At 41.0% G+C, this 21,396-nt stretch overlaps 1 protein-coding gene across 4 annotated transcripts in view; it reads right to left on the bottom strand.

The window, feature by feature from the left end:
- The window catches only part of STARD13 (StAR related lipid transfer domain containing 13), a 253,710-nt gene that overhangs the window by 29,629 nt on the left and 202,685 nt on the right, over positions 1-21,396 (bottom strand). For all 4 annotated transcript variants that reach the window (XM_034059954.1, XM_013128670.3, XM_005147615.3 and 1 more), the window contains 3 exons: positions 14,634-14,705; positions 12,557-12,638; positions 3,914-3,977 (listed from right to left, as the gene is read on the bottom strand). In XM_034059954.1, coding sequence (XP_033915845.1) covers positions 3,914-3,977; positions 12,557-12,638; positions 14,634-14,705 — 218 coding nt within the window. The remainder of the gene's footprint in view (positions 1-3,913; positions 3,978-12,556; positions 12,639-14,633; positions 14,706-21,396) is intronic.

Raw genomic sequence — 21,396 nt, forward strand, 5'->3', positions numbered from 1 at the left:
GCTAAACCAGAAAGACTATTTTGGGACTGGAAAAATTCTCATTTTAAAAGTCTATTATTAGAAGTATTTTTCTATGAAGTTTTGATGGTAAAGTTATCTCTCATCTCTGACTAGATCTCTGCTGGCCTGTCTAATTGAAAAATGTAAACCAAATTTTACAAGAATGCCCCAAACCTTAAATAATGCAAAACCTCAGAAGAGGGGTTTAGTAGCATGCCAGGTCTCACTCATGCCATAAGCTTTTGCCAGTTTATCACTTCAAGTTGGCCAGATGTTTTAGATTATGTCCAAAACATAAAATATAGCTATAAAATTTTAGGTTCAGTCATTCCTCTTTCATCTGCTAACGTCACTAACGTCAAAGTGTGCAGTGCTCCTGCCACTGATGTTAGTTCACAGGAATGAATGGAGATCTTAGTTCTGTGGATAGAGAGAAAAAGGAAGCAGCTAGAGAAGCATCAGGAAAGGGGCTAGAAAAGGCTAATACTGCTTTGGCCATTTTGTCTGCAGGGAAGAAACAGCTTATCAAGGAGCTCTGCCTTCGTTTTAGCTTCATAGTGTACTGTATGCTTATACGGATGAAGGACTGCACAGACTGGGGCACTTAAAATCAATCTATTGTGGTCTTAGTAGTGCCACAAAGTGGATATTTTAAAAACCGCAAGGTTATGTTCTGCTAAATATTTAGCAGTGGTAATTATACCTACAAAGGATGCACCACCCAAGCCAACAGGATGGCACCAGCCAATAGGATAAAAATGTATTTTCTTATTTGTTGAACATCTCAATATGCCAAAGGGACATTGAAGAAGATTCTCGGCTGACACAAACCCCTGTAGCTGCACTGCCATTACTGTATGAACTGATAGGATTTAGCTCGCATTTTGCACAAACTGGAATCGATAAGACTAGCCAAAGTGGTAGAGATATTGTGAAAGACACCATGAGGAGAGCAGAGCAGGAGAGAGAAATAAACAAATTCAGCAGTGAATATGCTTTAAATTATTTTTAGAGGAAAATAGGTTTTGATTTTGTTCTTTTTTTTGAGAAAGTAGAGATGGACATGAATGGATATTGGTAGTAACCAATTTTTGCCTCTAATGACACAAAGATAGGATTACAATCTGCCCAAGAACCACTCAGAAAATACAGACAGTTTTCAGTGTTGAAATTGGCAGCTCTATAGGAAAAAAAAAAACAAAAAAAAAGTTAGCTTTGTGTTTTTCTGTTGGTTTTTTTCTTTTTTTTTAATTGTTAATGAAAATGCTTGTGTTTTGTTACAAGCAAAATTAGACAAATGAAATATCTAGATACTGAAATGCTGTCATGATGACTCACTGCAGATTCAGCTGACTATGAGTCCTGTGACATAATGTGCTTTTCTTTTGATGGAATCAGTAGAAATTCTGGAAACCACGGACATCCTGAATAACCCACTGTTCTTGTTAGATACCAGAGTGCCCTGACAAATGAGAGCGTCCTGAAAAAAATGCAGAGAGCACTTTGCCAACTGACGTGTCACCAGCTATGGGGACAGCGGATCAAGAGTGGGTCTGAAAGCAACAATTCATCTTACACAGGCAGAGCAGACATCTTGGAGCAGTGACTATATACTTCTACTGACCTAGGGTGAAATCAAGTGCACAGCTTTGGAGCATATTCAAGAGTCCATTTAATACTATTATGTTTGGGAAGACGAGAAGGGGCAAGCTTCTTGAGGAGTGACTGACAACATTTGCCAAAGAGAAAGAGGTTTTGATTCACAGATTTGTCACAGTTGATTTAAAATAGCACAGCTTTTTGACTGAGGTTGTACTTGCCTGAGATACAGGAGGGTAACAAAAGGCAAAAAGTGGGTCTATTTGCAGTGGAATTCTGCCACATTTTTCCAGCTGGGGGCAGGAATTCTCATAAATCGACAGCTGCAGAAGGCAGTTAATCCAAAGGCTAATCTCTGTCTGTTCAAATAGCTTATGGACATATTTGCAACACGTACACAAGGACTTCTGTATGTATCACGATGAAGTCAAAGGGAAGAGAGCAGCCCACAGCATGAATGGTTTGTGTGGGAGAGCAGGCGGTGGGGAATGCTCACACCGTTCTGGCTTTCACAGTAACCTTGCATGTCAGCTCCCTTGGCCATATTTTGATGAACCACTCAAGCAGCTGTACTAGTCTTGTGCAAACCTGTTATGCTGAACCTCCAAAGCAAGCTGAGTTTGCATTTCATTTGGTTCAGCATCCAATTGCAGACTCGATTTCTGGCGTTTACACATGCATTTACATTTCCTCCTGCCAGCAATCTCTTCTCCCTCTTCTCTCCCCTACACTCTTCTCCTTTCAGTTGCTCTGTATCTGTTGTCTCAAACCTCCTCCATCCTCTCTTTCTCTGTTCTATTATGCGTTCTGATTCTCCCTGGCCTCATGCGAGTATGGACCCAACCAGCTTCTGTCCACCTGAAAAGAGTAGGGCAGTCTGACTTCATAGTGAATAATGGTCATCTGCAAAGAGATCAACTGAGGGCTTAAATCTATTCAAAGCAGGGAGGAGCGGCAGCAAAATTAATAAAACCCAAAGATAAGAAAATCCTTTTTTTAAACAAGCATAATCAGACATTTACAGAAGCAAGCAGCAAGCAAGCATACAAACCTCACACCAAATCCAAAATACCTGTTGAACAGAAGAAGGGGAGGAACTGAACAAAATATCCAGAGGACAATCTATGTTGCCTTTTGTATTTGTCTGTTGTGCAACTCCAGTATCTCTGCTTAAACACAAGTACATGAGTTCATGGATGCAAACCAGACACCTCTGCAAGCAGGTCAACGACACAATTGAGTTAGTTTTTGCTGAAGGATCTCAACCTCTTCCTGTACTGCCTACCTGCCCAGATGATAAAGTTATTGTGTAGTCTCAGCTGTTCCCTGTCTCAGCTATGATGTGGGTGTTTGATGTGAAAAGTATTGACCTTATCAAAGACAAGAAAAACCCATCAGGTCTGAAGCAGTGAAGAAGTCTCCGTGACTTCTGTGTACAGACAATATGCAAACTAAAGAGGCTACATACACTGAGGAACAAATGGGCACATTCCAAAGGTAAGATATCCAGACATTAAAACCATTCTCTATTCAAATTCCCTCGAATAGAGTATGAATAGACTGAATCTGCAAAGACACCAAAAATGCAGCTCTCAGAGGCAGTTTTTAAAAAGCATTAGACAAAAGTTCTAAGGAAAAAAAAACAGGCACCAAAATTTCTTAGAGTTGACAACTACAATTGTATACTACTGAAGGGCTTGGGGGAATTTGTGACCAGAAAATCAAACATTCAATAGTTAATGCTGGACATGTTACAAAACTCTCAAAATCAATAGGCAGTTTCTGCAGTCCTCGCCGAAAACCTTTATGCTCAAATAATACCCATGTTACACAGCATTTTGTAAGGATGAGAGTTTATTTTCATATTCTTAACTGTGAATAAATCAGCACAAGAAATAAATGGTATTGTTTTAATCCAAGCAGCTTCCATTTCTTTTTTTTGAGCAGGATTTTCCATTCTGTACTCACACGGCATTGGCAAACAAGCCAGCCTAATGAAACCACACTGTCTCTTCACCCTATAACTTGAACTGCATGTATGCAAAGTTTTAAGTACTGTGTGTGCCCTTTTAACACATGTACCATTGTTTCTGCTGTATTAATCACAGTATTTTTCTGTTTTATTTATAATTTCAAGATTCAGCAATTCACATTATCGTGTGCCCAGATAATGCTGAAATGTGTTCAAAGTCAAATACACTTAACTTACTTTTAAAAGCATTACTGACTAAAAGGCTAAATTGGGGGGTGGGGGTGGGGGGGTGTTATCAGAAAAGGCAGCGCAAAGCCAGCACATTTCGTGCAGTTTCCTTACCTTTTTTCTTTGGAAGTTCACATCGAGTTTCATTGAGGCGCACTTGTTCAGTGTGTTCAGTCGTCTACAGGGCAAAGCAAATTCAAAAGATTAGCAGCTTCTGATTAAAGGGCATGACTTTTCGTAAGTTCAAAAGCTTTATACTTATCTGCCAACTGCATACAACAGGCTTCAGAAACGACAATAGTCATATTATTCCAGGATATAAGACCACTGCATTAAACGGGAATCATAACTTTACACTCCTTAATTGTCAGGTTTTGTACATTGCTTTTTAATTCATAAACATTTAAGTACTTAGCAAAGGAAACAGGTATAAACAAACAGGCTGATGGCTGGGGAAATTACAAGAGAAGAAGGAGGTAAACTGCCTTCTGCAGGACTGTAACATAATTGGTCTAATATGTGGATTTCAAAGCACTGGTAAAAGACAGAAGAAAAAGACGCAGTTCCTTGCTTCAGGAACTTTAAAATGTCCTTTGAAAAGCTGAGAGGAAGAATAAATTTTAGCAGTTAAATGTTTATCCACAGCCCATAGTTCCTTTCCTACACCTGTGGATCATATAATAACATACATTATATTAACATATATTAACACACCATCATATATTAACATATATTAACACACCAAATGTAACAAATCTAATATCTTTAAGTAAATGGCTTGTAATGATGTTAACACTGGAGGAAAGAAATTGCATCCAGAGACCTTGACACGCTTGTGAGGAGGGCTGATGCCAACCTCATGAAGTTTAACCATGACAAGTGCAAGGTCCTACACCTGGGTCAGAGTCAATCCCAGGCACAGCTACAGGTTGGGCAGAGAAGAGATTCAGAGCAGCCCTGTGGAGAAGGACTTGAGGGTGTTGGTCAATGAGAAAATGAACATGAGCCAGCTTCAGTGTGTGCTTGCAGCCCAGAAAGCCAACTGTATTCTGGGCTGCATCAAAAGAAGTGTGACCAGCAGGTCAAAGGAGGTGATCCTGCCCCTCTACTCTGCTCTCGTGAGAACTCACTTGGAGTATTGTGTGCAGTTCTGGTGCCCTCAACATAAAAAGGACATGGAACTGTTGGAACAAGTCCAGAGGAAGACCATGAGGATGATGAGGGGACTGAAACACCTGCCGTATGAAGAGAGGCTGAGAACGTTGGGGCTGTTCAGCCTGGAGAAGAGAAGGTTGCGTGGAGATCTCATAGCAGCCTTCCAGTATCTGAAGTGGGCTTATAAGGATGTTGTGGAGGGACTCTTCATTAGGGACTGTAGTGATAGGACAAGGGGCAATGGGTTCAAACTTAAACAGGGGAAGTTTAGATTGGATATAAGGAAAAAATTCTTTACTGTAAGTGTGGTGAGGCACTGGAATGGGTTGCTCAGGCAGGTTGTGAATGCTCCATCCCTGGTGGTGTTCAAGGCCAGGTTGGATGAAGCCTTGGGTGATATGGTTTAGTGTAAGGTGTCCCTGCCCATGGCACGGGTGTTGGAATTAAATGATTTTAAGGTCCTTTCCAACCCTAACTATTCTATGATTCTATGATGTTACCACAGACTCTGCAAGGCTTCTGATCCTTAAATCTAAGACTATACGATAATGCTGGTGGTTGAAATGACAATCTGATAAAGATGGAAGTGAATGTGTGTGTGTGCCCATATGCAGAAACAGAGTACAAGAAAACATGCTCTTTCAGTAGAGAGCCTAATATGCTAATCATAATTGATTATGTTTTTATTTATACTTAAAGGTTCTGATAAATTAAACCATCCATCTTCTAAAAGCAGAGGCTCAGAGGTTAATAGGTTTGATTTTTAACATTTTCCAGATTTAGGGGTGAATTTCAAAATAAAGAGAGGCAGAGTGTGAGAACCATGTGCCCTCAACACTCTTCCATAGGCTGCCTGCATCTCTGCAGCATGTCTCTGTAGCAAGAGCTGCCTCTGTTTCTTCCAGGTCTCAGGAAGAGGTTGCAAATCTCCAGAACTGATAATATTTGCAATGTTATATATATGTGGTAAGTTACAAGGACAAGTGAAAAAAAAAAAAAAGGAACACATCAGTAATATAATCTCTCACGCACCATAAGAAATTATGGCATTAACATACTCCTCCCTGGAACTTCTAGTATTAGAGATCCTTCCAAACTGACACAACTAATAAAGAACCAGCCTGTCAAATGTGGATCTTCCTATAAAAAACATTTCCTTACGAAATGTTACCTGCTCTTCTGTAGACAAAATACTCCTCCCTAATTCAAGCCCATAAACCTGTTATGCTGTATCAGAAAAGTCCTGTGCTCATCATATTAATGTGCATATAATGTATGCACAAGCACACCCTGCATACATGTTAGTAATGCTCTTGAATAGAATATAGCTCCATAGCTATATCTTCAGCCTTCTGCCCACAGATCCTCCTTTGGGATTACATCTATTACTACAAAGCTCATCTTTTGCCCAAACATGGAATTTTTCAACCCAAAGTTGCAATTTCTTGGAGCCCTGGAGCTAAATAATGTTGAGTGCTTTTTTTGAGTGCAAAATGTTTCCATTTGTATATAAGTATTAATTCTAAATATACATGGGCACAGACATATTTCCAAAGGACTTTGGTCCAACTGTCTGTGCTTTGAGATAACAAGAGAGGTGAACTGGAAGCTCAGATTGGAGTCCCTGCATTAGCTGTGCTGTGCTGAAAAGACAAGCTTGTAGCCACATTTCTACATTGACATGCCCCTGTGTGCCACCTGAGTGCTCATAGCTGCATAGCTGAGTCAAGCTGCTGTTGTTTCCTCACACCTTGAGCAGTCAGACCAGGGATGGGGAATTGCTCCCTGCTTCCTTGACCTAAACATGTTCTGCAAGGCTGACTGGGAGACAGGCATCAGCTAAATTCACTCCCTGAGGCTCAGAAAACCCGAGGAAGCACTGCCTCCTTTCAAGCTGCTCATCAACTCTGAAAAACAAGACATCAACTCCCCCTCACTTGCTTTCATGAGAGCAGGCACTGAAGAAACTCTTGAGAAAGAGGGCTGTCTCCTCAACAGCCCCGGCAGATGATGGCTGCAACTGCTTCCTCAACAGTTTATACAAATCCTCTACACTCACTGCCTATTTGCAGCTGTTATGGCGAAGATGTAGAAGAAAATATTCTAAATACAGGGACCAGTACTCCTTCCATTCACTATGGTATCACTTGCTTTTCAATAACTGAGGAGCTAACACGCACTTCAAAAGCAGGAAGATAAGGAAGCAAAAGCCCTTGATGTACCCTTTGCCCTGTTTGCACCCAGGTACCTCTGTACATGTCCACCCAACAGCAGAAAATGTCATGGCATTTCTATGAAGAAAGGATGATTCTTCAGCATGGAAAGCTGCAGAAAGCACATAATGAAACCAACAAGACCGTCTAAAGCCTTCACTTTGCCGCTAATAGCATCCAAAAGTGAGGTTGTGTCAGCAGGGACTGAGAGGTCATCTCTATAAAAATGAGTATTGCTATCTGAACTTGAGGTTTGTGAAGCTACACCGTTGTCCTGGCTGCTTTCCAACCTAGCTTTACTAGGAAGAACTTGCTCCATCAAAAACAAAACTACCTTCTATTGGGTGCCAGGGCCTCAACCTCAGGTTTTAAATTTACCCATCTACAAAACATTGGCATGTTTTCTGGGGCACTTCCAGTGCTGTGGGAAGATTTGCCAGTGAAATTAGAGAACTAATGATCATAGTTGTGAGCTTGCCTGGTACTAACAACTCCAATCAAAGCCAGTCTGTTTCAACTTCTTTTGCCTTGTTGATGTGCCAGCAGTGGCAGAAAACTTTTCTCCTCTGCTTAAAGTCATTAGCTGATTGACAGCGAAGCCCTCATCAAATCTTTCAAAAAACAAAAAAAGTAAGTCTCTGGCTACAAAAGGCTGTCACAGATGTCCCAGTCAAAGTGGGAGAATCGCTACTCTAACATCACTGCTTAAAAACATGGGAAAAGACTGCCTGTTTGTAATGTCAACAAAGCACAAAATCTGGACTTGAGAGAACACAGGAAAAATACATTAAATGAATGAAAGAGAGGTGGATATATAAAAACCACATCATCTAAGATGTGTTTGAATGCTTGTCTGAAAAGCAGTATTCAGGAGAAGCCCGCAAAATATTTACTACAGCAAATGCTTCACTGATGTTAATTTAATTTCTTCTCCAGGCCATCACAGGCAAACATTACCTCTACAGTTTAACACTTATCTCTATGGTGAAACATCATGTCTATGTTTAAAAGTGTCCCTTGAAACAATGCTTAAACATCAGCAGACAGAGGCATCTGGTGCCATTTTAGATGCCTTAGAGTATCAAGCCTGGCTCTCAGCTACTGCAGGTCCTCTATGGTCCAGCCAGCCATGGAGAAGTCTGAGGTACCTTAGGATATCTAAGATGGCAACAGACAAAGGTACTTAGGGCTCTGAATCTCAACCCCAGTGCTGTAATTATTAACCCTTATGATGGAAGCTCTTCAGAATTAGGAATTCTCTCTGACTTTTGCATCCTGCACAGCACAAAGCATTGTTTACAAATAAACACAAGCCTGCAGCAATGCAGGACCTGATTAGCTGGAAAACCCTGTGAGGAACCTGTTGTCCTGCTTGTAGAGCCATACAGACTTGGATCTCCATGCATTCCTCTGGAACTGTTCTGCAGCTGCTTCCAAGCAGCTGGTGGGGAATGCAGCCAGGGGCACAGTCATGCAGGAGGCACTGTGGGGAGGGCTAACATGGACAGCATAGTGTTCTACCTTGGCAGATCTACAAATGTCCTCTTTTATGGATCATGACAAAGCAAAACATTATATGGTTCCCTAAAACTCCCCTCTGAGGGAAACACAACACTATTTCTCTGTTTTATCATTATTCTCACCCAAGTTTAGGTGCTGGATACACATCACCTTAGCTAGCTTCTTCTGCGGCTATGGAATTTAGCTCCTTCTGCTGGGCTCTGCTGAGGTCCTCCCAGTACCATTAGGGCTGGTGGGTAAAGCTTGCACTGGCATGTCCCTGCTCCACCAGTTTTGTGTGTGAAGAGAATATCTGTGACACCAGTCCCATCACGTTTTATCATGGCTACAACTGAGTTACCTTATAGACTACATGCTCACATGAGGTGAGTCAACTCTCCTTGAAGTCAGTGGGCGCCATTCTACTGACTTCAGAGCAGGGCATTCTGTAGTGTATGGGGAAAGCTGGGCTTATTTCCTAACAGCACCTAGAGCAATATAAATCAGAAGGCAGTACTGACTATACAGTCATAATTTCAAAACCCTAATGGTAGGATGTCCCATATACAGCAACCTTTGGATTATTTGCAAACTATCTAAGAGACAACAGTTATGGAAAAATAGGCTGCTGGCTGTTTGGCACAATTCAAATTATAAGAGCATAGTTTAGAGGCCTATGTATCAGACATAAATACTTGATCTTTATATTCTCAGTCACTGTATTTACGTGAATACAAAAAGCACCACATGGCTTGGCTTTCCTTTCTCATTCTCTTATCACAGCATCCACAAAAGTTCCCAGAGCAGAGTTGGTTGCTGCTATTTTGGAAATGACACAGAGATCCAGCTATTAAATTTTCATGCCCAATTATTATTTTGGCAGGCTGAGAGCATTTGCCTGCAGATTGCATGGCAATTTTCTATTGTTCATTACTCAATAAAATCTGTGTGGAATCTCCTGATAGATACGCCTCTAACCCACAGGCTTCACATTTGGTCATTAGTCTGCCAAATTTTCAAATGATATTGCAAACAGCAGGAGTGTTAGAATATCTCACAAAGGTCACTGAAATCTTTTACAACAGGGAGTCTTAGGCTTTCTGACTAAAATGCTAACAGCTGCCCTAAAAAAAGAAAAGGTTCCTCTACATTTGAGCCTCATGTTGTTTCATATACTGCAATGCCATAAGAAAACGGGTTATGAGATTTAGAGTCTGATTTCAACCAACAAGAGCAGAGAAATTCAGTGTTTATGCTAAAACCATTACCACTCAGAGCTAAAACTCTGCTCAAACTGATTAGCCACTCTGGCTTCCAGCTTTAAAATTATCCCCCAAATAAAATGAGAAACCTATTTTGTCTGGCACTATGGGCTGAATGCACTATTAGTTGGTGTGAAGGTTTGGTCATGCATATCTTTGAGGGCAGTTCTGGGTGTTTGAAGAATGGAAGTTTGGCTCCTCACCTGGGAATCAGTGCATACAGAAATAATAACCAACCTTTTTTTTTTAGCTGTTTCATGAAAGTGAATCATAGCCTGCAGCTCTCGTATGATTTACTGTCACGCACCTCATTGTAACAGCACCACAGGGCAAAGCAAGTGTAGAAAACTGGCCACAGTGGCCAGATGAGCTGTGAGAATTTCCAGTGCACTGGAGAGCTTGGAAGATGTTGGTTTGGTAGCTAATACAGTAACAAAGGTGGTACTGGGGGCAGCGGCTGGTACTGCTTACTGGTTTTGATACACCTGAATCTTGACATTTGGCTGAATCACTTTTCACAGGTTACTCTCAGCTAAAGCTTTGGAGTTGCTGAACTACAGCAAATTAAATGTCTGCAACTTGAAAACTAACCGGTACATAATACTCATATCTCTACCTGCTAACACATGAGGTGTTATTCCTTTTTTAGATCTAAACTGTTTAAAAACTCTCAACAAAAATGAAAGCCAACAGATGCTGTCTTCTGAATAAAATCATAACAGAAAAAGTTACTAGACAGTAATAAAACACTTTATTTTGAATAACAAGTTTGGAAAGATCTGTGTATATGCTTATGTACTACAGGTCTTAGCAGTATCACTTGATTCAGGCTAACATAAAGCATTTTATCACATGAGTGCATCTATTCAGATGCTAGTTTACTTCCCAAACCCTCATCTTTTAATAAATGAGAGGTTAAAAAAAGTCTCCAGCTGTTCAGCTCACAAATAAATCCTCATAAATATATCAACCTTGTGTGACTGTAGGTGTGCCTACAGAAAGGCCAGAGGACCGAGAGTCCCATTTAGCTGTGTAGGTGCTGGATGCCTGGTGACCATGACTGAAGTACTACCATTGCCAATTACTTCAGAGAAGAAAGACTGGGGAGAATCACAGAGCTATGCAATAACTGCACCTCACAGTTTGTTTTCACAAGAAAAGGACAGGGACAGATACCAACTTCCAGCTTCTAAATAGTCTTTCAACTTTGTAGGGAGTGGGGGAGGGCAGAGGGAAAGGCATCTCAACCTCCTACCACTACCACTTTCCAGTTCCCAAACTACAGCAAAATATGTCTTCCAACATGCCAGACTGAAGCAGGGGGAGTGTGTATGTGTGGGAAGAAGGTTTCTTAGCCATGGACACAGCAGTTCCTCACACCAAACATCAGAGAACAGCAATGTTCAAGTCTGTATCCTTGAGAGCAATCGCTGAATGATCAGTCTTTTCAACTTATTTGTCTTCAGACACAGAGGCTACTACAGAGAGAAAGAGAATATTCTGTTCCCTGTAATTATAACAGACAAAATGAGAAGCAGTAGGTCTCACTTGCAGTAAAGGAGTTTTGGGAAATCATTCTGACAGCTACACCCAGGAATTACCTGGATCCTCCAGGAAGGAGGTAAAAGCCCAGGATGTGGAAATGGACTGATGAATCCTCTTCCAGTCTTATTTTCTATGACTCTCATAACCCCTCTCTGAAGTCCTCTACCACAGACCCATTAATGCCTACAATGCGCAGTACAATGTGCAGTGGAACAGCATATGCTCTGTGATGACTTTAGCCACAGTTGCAGAAGGGGGACTAGAGTTTTGTCCAATTATCTTGATGCTGGTGTTGTGAAAGTTTCCATAACATGTAATAAAGCCTGCCTGGTTAGGGGCCAGATGCTCCTTTGTCCTTACTGAAGAGGAGAGGAGCAGAATCCAGCTTGAGCTGAGCACAGGAGAAAGAAGAGGGGAACAATGCCTCTGCAGTGTGGTTTTGCAAAACTACCACAGAATTGCTGCTTCTTGAGTCCTGTGGGACAGAACTCGAGCAATGCAATACTGTATATTCATCACAGGCAGAGTATAAAAAGTTAGATAAACAGCAAACACAAGCCCTCTGGGAGGTGTAAAGTAGTGATTAGTTGTAGCAGCTGTAGTACTGTGGGGTTCTGGTCCCACTTCTGTAACTGGTGCCAAAAGGAGAGTACCAAGGGAAACACAGCGGCATGAAAACCATGTTTCTGCCAAATAAAGTACTTGCTGAATTCTGTGCAGTGAAGTTTCATCTTTTATGCTGCGCTTATTCATTTGCAGCTCAAATGTGAGTTGTTTATTCAGAGTTTGCTTGTACTATAGCTAGTTATTACTTAAAGGCAGGTATCTCTTTCCAAATCCATTGTATTTGGGTCTCCTCGAATCATGTGATGTTTTCTGTGAGTGTAGTAAGGGTCCCACTCCAGGATTTTCCATAAGAGAAATTAGTTCAGAATCGTAGCATAATAGATACCATTGCTTAATTCACATGGACAAGCAAACATCTCCGCTGCTGCTTATGCTGCTATGCTAACAATAACCAGTAATCAGGTCATGTTTATAAATTATCAGAAAATAAATTTTAGGTTTATTTATTTATTTACCTGCAAAGAGGTTCTACAAGGTCCTTGTCAAGAAAATCATGATCTTTCTTTACTGCAGAAATGTCAATGGGAAACTGGGAGTCTACAAAAGGAGACACAGTATTAAGATGACTGCTTGCTACTCAAATGAAAATACATTGTCTACATCTAAAATGCTTTGAATGTGCTTGCTCACTGAGATCTAGTATAACCAATTTCACACAGCTCTGGTTGCCTTCCAGCTGTATTTGTGACTCTTTCAGCCACTTTATTGTTTCTTTTTTCCTGTTAAAGGTATAGTTGAACATCCTGTGCACCAAAGAGAAAGCAAGGTTATTTCATTTTGGCTCTAGCTGTTCTTTCTAGCACCTAGCACAAACAAATGAGATCAGTGAATTACCAACAGACTTTCTTTATCCACATGACCAACAAGGTTCTCCATTCCCATCACAGTGATTTAATGAGTTATTTGCAAGACTTTTCCCATGAAACAGAAATGTTCTGTACTTTTTGCTTTTTTTACAGGTTCCAATAACAATGATTTCAGACAAAGTGTTACTCAAGTAACAGAGACCAAAAAGATGAGCTGAATTATAACCCCCAATGTTAGCTAAAAAGCCAGGCTAGTGTGCTCGAAGCTGACATTTGTAATAAAAAGTGACATGGCTGTTAAACATTAGTGGGCTTTGTAATGGTGGGATGTGTTCCAGCACTGTGGCTGCTCTCCAAACTACTCTGCCATGCTTAGGTACCACAGCAGGATGCTGGGATACAGAAACTGTAGCCAGCATTTTCAGACACTAGTGCTTAACACTGACATAACAGATGCTGTAAAAAGGACCTTGTTTTCAGAGACTCAGACTGTCTAGAGCATATACTGACTCTACAGGAACTGTGGGAGCCCAGCACAGGTTGTTTTTTGGAGGGAACATCCCTTTGAGTTCAGTACACAGTGGGCTCTTCTTTCACTGGGGAAGTCAGTATCTGAGATACTCTGACTACAAGGCAGACAAAAAAGTACTACTAGACACCCATGGACCGTGGTAGACACACATCTATGTCAGCTTTGGTCTGGAAGGCTTATTAATCTTAGTTCCCTGCTGGGTTTAATAGAGCCCATGTGGAGCCACCCAAGCATTTCTGCATCATGGTGCTCCTAATCCTTGGGAACCCAACAGCCCATCAGGATCCAGCACCCGAGCCTTGAGGGCCACCAGAAGCCGTGGGGTGTCGTTGGCACACACTCCCCACTGGCCTCAACCCCACACAAGGGGATGGATGGCATCCAAGCTGTCTCTCTGAAGAGCTGGCTCTGACCCACGAGGTTTCTTGGCCATCATTCCATGACTGGAGTTGTACTGCTGCCTCCAGACCCAAGCTGACCCTGGAAGGTGTCCAGTGGTGTTTGGCAGAGCTGTGCTTCAGCTAATAAGCCCAAGTGGGCCTGAGCTGACTCTGTATCTCTGGCAGGCAGAATATGCAGTTTAGGAAGAATGAAGTTTCCCTCTCAGCACAAACCCAAGGAGAGCAGGAAAACCCCAGCCTCAGTTCACAAACTGCTCCTGAATGCAGCAGCAGTGCTACCACTTACCCTGCCCTCAAGGGACACCATTTCTCTGGGCACAAGCTTTACAACTAGGAGGGGGACATGGCCATTTGCTTAGAGTTAGCAAAATATTTGCAAATGTAAAATGCAGCTCAGATTATTCACTTCTGGTAACTTGGCAGTTTTCAATCTTATTTTCAGTAAGACTGAAATTCTGAGTAACTTAAACTGTGCTCAATCTCATATTGGACACAGTTCAGGAAGTTTTTAAAACCAAGACCTATGTATTTGGATTTTTGTACTTGTTTTTGGTAACCTTTGAGGTTTACACAAACTATGTCCCTCTTTTTTTTTTTTTTTTATTCCCATGGCTATGAGGGCAAGAATCTTACTTTTCTTTAGGCACTGGTATGAATCCAGCAGTTAAGGCTTTGTGAAGCAGCCAGCCATGGCCATAACTCAGTCAAATGTAGAGCTGGCCAACTGCAAGCTCTGCTGGCAAGAACCCAGTGCACTTTCAGTACCGCGCAAAGAGGATAAAAACCTACTTACCCTCATAGAACTGAGCATATTGGGGAAATCCAGCTGCACGTAGCCAGTCACACGCTTCCTTTGCTTCGATTTCTGAACAGAAAGAGAAAAGAGAAAGAAGCTCTGTTGTGTTACTTTGCATTAGAAGTTAATTACAACAGTATAACAAAGAGACTTAATAGCTGTTTGTTGCTTAAAAACCCTGTCACCACTCTGAATTATTTTTTATAACATCAGAAAACAGCCTCTCAAACAAATCCACCTGCGTCCACAGGACCCTGGGGTTTGCATAGCTGCTTAGTGACCAGGATGAAGTGTTGATCATCTCCACAGCAGGAGAAATTGCTCAGCCAGGTTTGTGGTCCTGTGTTCTATCCCCCCTCCCAAGAGTAAGTTGTCGGGGAGAGGTGAAGATGAACCAGAGTGGGAATGGGGTGACAGGCAGCATGCATTGTGTTTTTTTCTGCTCTGACACTTCTTGCAGAGAAAAGTCCCATGTGAAAGCCACTGACAGCTCTGCCAGGAAAACCCCAGTGCAGGTCTTATGTTACTGAAGGGACAATTGCACAGGTAGGATGTGCCTTCCTGGTCCTACCTTTAGCCATCTGAACTCCATTATGCAGACTCCCTCCACAGGCAATAGAAAGATACTTCTGAAGGGTGATTCATTTCACCTTGAAGTATTGTCTAAAATAGGTGAGATAAATCAACTACTGACAATACTTTTCTCTTGTGGCTGCTAAGAGAGAGAGAATAAACAGCTACAGCTATGGCTGTACAGCTAAATAAAATAGATACAGGCAGTACCTTCAAGCACTGGATCCCAGACCACTCACTCTTTAATTTTAATTCACTCCCAGGCCTGTTTTGTGCTGTTTCACTTGCCTATCATGAGAAATCTTTTATTGACAAGGCTTGTATTAAGCAGTGAGGAGAGGAATCAATCTGTGTCATCTTGCCCACTCCACTCTTTAAAAGGATGGACGCAGCTGATGCTGTACTATGTTTCCCCTCTCAAACAGCTTTCACTGGGGAAGATGCATCCTTCCCTATACAAGAGATGTGGGAATCATCAGCTGAAAAAGAGAATAGTCCCTCTTCACTTTGAAAGTGACAGTTGGGATATGGGAGCATGAGGGAACAGAAGAAACTCATGTTCAAGAGGGAACTGATAAGACCTAAAGCTTTTTGCATAGGCGAGGCAAATGTACCTTGTGCAGTTACTAAAGCAGTAGTAAATAAATGTCAGCTACACAAAAACACAGGATATAGTTTGAAATGTCTCTAGTGAAACAGGCTTTGAGCAGTCCAGCAGTCACACACACGGTTCTGTTCCCAGCCTCTGAGATCACCAGTGTATGCTGACAGTGGGGTACCTCAATTTTTACCAAGCTCCATGGGCTTGTATTATGGAAAGCAGTGTGCCAGGTCCAGCTCTGCCCAGTGCCCACACTGCCTGCATGCGCAGCTGCTCCCAGAGCAACTGGAGGAGCAACTGAAAATAGAGGTTCACCCAGATAAATGTGGGTTTCTGGGAAAACCTGGGCAACACCTCCTTGTTCAGATGAGGATCTATCACTTGAACAGTTTCGGTTCACAAGATCAAAGTCAAAACACATATCTGCACCTCTTGCATTCACAAAACAAAGTGTGCAAGTGTTGAAGAAAACAGGCATTTTATGTTATTTATTATTCAACCTGAATGAACCAGTCAAGGGTTTTGAAACATTTGTGGTTGCAAAATCTAGGCAGCCATAATACTAAATGCTAAATATAAAGCAAGTGATGAAACTGGAAAAAGAAAATCAGGATCAGTTGCTTTTCTGCATGGTCTGCCTTGCATGCAAAAAAAAAAAATCCAATTGTAAATCTGTTTTCTACTAAAATGCATTTTTATAGATAGGAAATGCTTGTGTGACTTTTTCCCCATGTAATTCTGTTCAGAGCACTCATACTTTTAATGACTTTACCCACTGAAGCTCACCATAAAGCTTGCTTTGAATATACTCTGAAGTATGTGACCCACTCACCTTTCTGAACCGCTAAATACTGAGTCATGCCAGCAAGTTTTGTTGCAGAAATAAAAATTCAGAATACAAGGTCTATGTATCAAAAGCCTGATACTGGTGAAATCCCAAAGATGGTTAGACAGCCAGTAACAGCTCTGCAATGGCTGCAATCATTAGCAGTGCTGAAAAGGATTCACCACCAGGTCTTCATTTGCTTTGACACTGGTTCACGTCAAGGCCAAAAGAAGGAGTATGAAAGTACATTCAGTTCTTAACACTGCACAAAAGAATGAGCAGCTTACATAAAATGTGGCTCTCACTACTGCACATCTGTGTGCTGAAAGCACATCTCTATTATGTTCCAGTGAGACTGAATATTTTTATTAAGTGCTTGGAAAAAAAGACAAGTCTTTATACTTTTTTTCTTTTGCTTAATTCAATCTCAAGAAACACAGATGAATCAATCCCATTTCAAAATGTATTTTACAACTCAGAACAGCTGTATGTACATTCTAGCTTCATCTGGCCTGGAAGCACAACTAACAGAGGCTGTGGGTGATAGAGAATGCTACCATTTAATGCTCTTATATGCTTATCATATTTCAATGTTTTTTGCAGTTGGCTGCTCAGAGGAGCTTGCTGAGGAATCTGCCTGAAGCCCAACTGAGATGTAAAAATTCTCAGGTTGCAGTGGGTGAATAATCACAGGGAATAACCAAGCAAGTAAATCTCAGCCTTTTGGGGGGTTTTGTTTTTGTGGTGGTTTGGTTAGGTTTGGGTTTGGGTTTTTTTTATGAGGCAGTTTGTAAGCATACTGCAACCATTCAAAAACAACTGACTGATGAACTTCTGCATTCAAAACTTTATCTCCTCCATGAATGATCATCTTAAACCAATTCAGCCTTAAATAAGGTTTGCTAAGTCAGCTTTTGGGATATTGGGTCTTGGACATGTATCAGTGCCCAGTTTCTTCCCATATCTCTCTTTCTATTCTAGTTTTATTCAGAGGCCAGCTGAAGGGGACAAGTGCAATGTGCTGCTGGACCAGCCAAAAATATGACTTTGCTCATACAGGTGTATTTCCAGTGGCTAAAGGCACCTGTTTCAGCCATTCCCCTCTTGGCTGCTCCTACAATTTTGGTGAAAATGCACAGCCAAGGACTTAGTCCTCAGCAGACACCAAAGGTGATTTCTATTATCTCACTCTGGGCATGTAATTGAAGTTACAGTTCAAAATGCAATACAGATGCTTTCATTACTGGATATTGTAACGCTTAAAATATAATTTGAGATACTCAGTTTAACCTTCTCTTTCTGTGTACATACTCTAATATTTGCTTTTTTGTTACTTTGTGTAAAACATCAGTGAAGACTTCCTTGAGAAGGGATGAGTACACTACCTCACTGAAAAAACAGAAAGACCTTGCTGAAGCTGTCAATGAAGGGTTGAAGGAATACTTTTGGCAGTGTTGGTCCAGTTCTGTTCCCATGTCCAGGCTAATGCAGGATTCTGAACCAGCCCACAGCAGCTGCACTGTCTTGGTGCAACCCTGAAGGACCTGGAAAACTGCATGTGTTCCCAGGTGGCTCCAGGGAAGCTTATCAACAGCACAGAGAAGGGCTGTCACCCTGAGGAGAGTGATTTTAGGGAGGGCATGGCTCATACTTTTGCAGTCAAGGCTGGCAGGAGGCACAATGAGCCACTACCACCATGAGCAGCATCTCCCTTGGTGTGACCAAAGTAATGTTCACCCCAGCACACCTGATGATGGGTTTGTCCTTATGCACTAGTGCCCTCCTCTGCTGATGGAAAAACAGGGATAGTTTACCTACTGCTTTCTGCTTGCTACGGCAGCAGTTAATGGCAACCATTAATTATTAAGGCTAGATAATAATTCAGTCACAAATATTGATAAGCATCGGTATGTCTCACAGTACGTGAATTCTCAGGGGTTTGTTTTCAGTATTTTGTTGAAGCTTGACAGGAAACAAATTTCTTTTGCCATTCCACTTTTCTACCAGTAGAGCATTATTGAGATCTACACATGCAAAAGCCCTCCAGCCACTTTTCTGGGGAGAACTCATGGCCTCCATATCCCCCTCATCTACCAGCTCTCCCCAGGAGTTATGCCCGAAGTCCCCTGTGCACAGGCATTGCTGCTGGGCTTCCTTGCACCCTGAGGCACCCCAGAAGTTGCCCCGCTTTCAGCAAAACTTTTCTGTGCCATATGCAAGCAGCAAATTAAAACCTTATCACACACCTCTTTGATCAGCCAAGCTATTTCCCCCTCCACCATGGGACTGTGTTAATCTTTTCTCTTAGACCTGTCCCACTGTGTATTAAATTAAATGTTTATCAGGGACACTGACATTGTAGCTCAAAGCTTGTATTGCACAATAGAGATTCAAGTGCAAATCTCTGATCCATTTTTTAATTTATTTAGTATGCAAGTAAAGCGAAATAAGGAGAGAGAGGTTCACCAGGAAGTGTGACAGATGTTCAGAGCACAGCTGGGACATGGCTTTGAGTCTATCTCTAGTGTTAAGCAGGTTTGAGCTTTTCTCCTACAGACCATGGGGGTATTCTGGCTATTCCGGCTATTCTGGGGTTAAAATAGAGACAGTCACTTGCCATCTTTCTCTCTCTTCCAACAATTTCTCTCATTCTTCACAAACTGCTTTGATGGTGCCCAACACCAGAGGAAGACTCTAGCAGTAAGCTGCCACCAAAGGGGACAACCTACCTCACACCAGCTGCCTCCTTCTCTTGCTTCCCTTCCTGTCACACCAACTCCTGGCTAATCCTTCAGAGATCTAGCTCAACCCTCTAAGATGGCAGAAAACTAACTCTGCAAAACCAGGAATGGTCTACTGTTGGATTAACGAGCTCTACGGGTCCTGTTTAGTCCACATTAGCTGCATTTCAACAAGCCCATGAAAACTGAACCACTGGGACAGTCTTTCCTGCTACAAAAGAATGCAGGAGAACTGTCTAAAAGGCTGTCTGGAGGAAATTGCTGTGTCAAGAGAAAATCATGTAAGAAATTAATTTTCCAGCTTGGGACTTTCTTATCAGTGTCCACGAATATTGGTGCTAAGACCTAGGTACTAGAGACCTTTCCATTTTCCTGTCTAGACCATCAGCATTTCATCTTGATTCTGTCTTTCTGCCAGTCTCTCTGTCTCTTCTGTCTCCTGTTTTGGTGTTTCTCTCTTTTTTTAAACTACATTTTTAATTTAAGATTTAGATATCATCTTGTACAATGCCATGAAAGAAATAGCAACTACAAAATACAAAATTACCCCATCTGTTCTGTTGATGCCAACTTTATGTGGTAACCCTCATTTTCAGCTGTCTGTAACAAATCACTGTTTATGCTCACTTTTTTATTCCCCTTATATTGTTCATCACTTAAATCAATTTACCAGAATTAAAATAATTTACCAGAATTAACATCTGGGGATGTTTGAAAGCGATTATTCAAGTCAATGGAAAGGGGTACATACTGTCTCTCAGGTAGAAAAGGTCTCTTGCAAGCATTTGGTAGTAAAATAACAGTTTGGCTATAGCTCACAGGGTCCACAGGTGTTTAGTCTATTGATATGCTTTACATTAACTTTTGGTCCTTGTCTTACTCTCTCCAAGAGAGGTCAGAATGAGATGATATTAAGGTAATTTCCAACACTAACAATTATATGATTCTGTAATCTATAGCTTGCAAAGAGCAGGTTAATAGCTTAACTACTACGTTATCATCTTGCTTCACTACTGCAAGCATGTTGGCATAGGTCATGGAAAACCACAAAACTTCTCAGATTCCCTAAAGAAAAAGTCCCATACAATTTTACAGAGACACAATTTTCTGTAAGCCTTCATGTTGCATTGTATGCACTAAAATTCTTTAAAAGGGAAAATTCTGAAGTTTTATTTGTAGGATGGCACAAGTTTTTTCTGCAAAGGATATCAGTGTCCCTAAAATTATTTAGGCTTTTAGCATAATTTCCTGACAACTCCATTTCAGGGAATGCTTTTAGGTAGATGTTTAATGGTTTACCCCATTCCCTTCCATTCTGTAGGAATTTTCTGGAAGAATTCCAAAAATAACACAAGGTTTATTGTACTATGCACCCATAAAATCACCATTTATAGTGCAAATATATCATAAATAAAATAAGCCATAAGCATGAATTTATATGATTTTACTATAATGTGGTGCATACTCTTCAATAAATCCTGATAATAAGGCTTTTGAAAAGTGGAATTTCTTTGGAATTATTTTATATTATGCCATATAATTACTATTAGAGGCAAGGTTATGTTTTGCAAGCAAGGAACAAATAAAGGTGTCAAAGTGTTATTTTAATAGACTTTAAGCTTTTGCAGAATATTGTGGTACTAGAAATAATACAATAAAATACGGACTTTTTAAACTACTGTGGCTGCATACAATTCAAATGTCAATAGAAAAAGATCCTTTCAAACTCATGAGTAGTTTCTTTATGCGTAATTATTTACACTTGATGAATAATAGTCAGATGATGTCCGTTCATGCTCTGACTTCTTAGAAAGGTTGAAAGTGAGAAGCATGATTATTTATGTACATGAAAAAAAAAAATCTCATATGCTAAGAGATGAAAAGATTGAGACTGTTCACCTTGGAGAACAAATGAATAAAGAAGGGCTATGATGAAAGGATGCAAAATCACGGGTAGTAGAAAAATAGGAAATTGGGAACTTCTATTCACTCTATGCTACAGCACAAAGACAGGAGATT

This window comes from Melopsittacus undulatus, chromosome 2 (genome assembly GCF_012275295.1).
Source record: "Melopsittacus undulatus isolate bMelUnd1 chromosome 2, bMelUnd1.mat.Z, whole genome shotgun sequence".
Classification (NCBI taxonomy): Eukaryota; Metazoa; Chordata; class Aves; order Psittaciformes; family Psittaculidae; genus Melopsittacus; species Melopsittacus undulatus.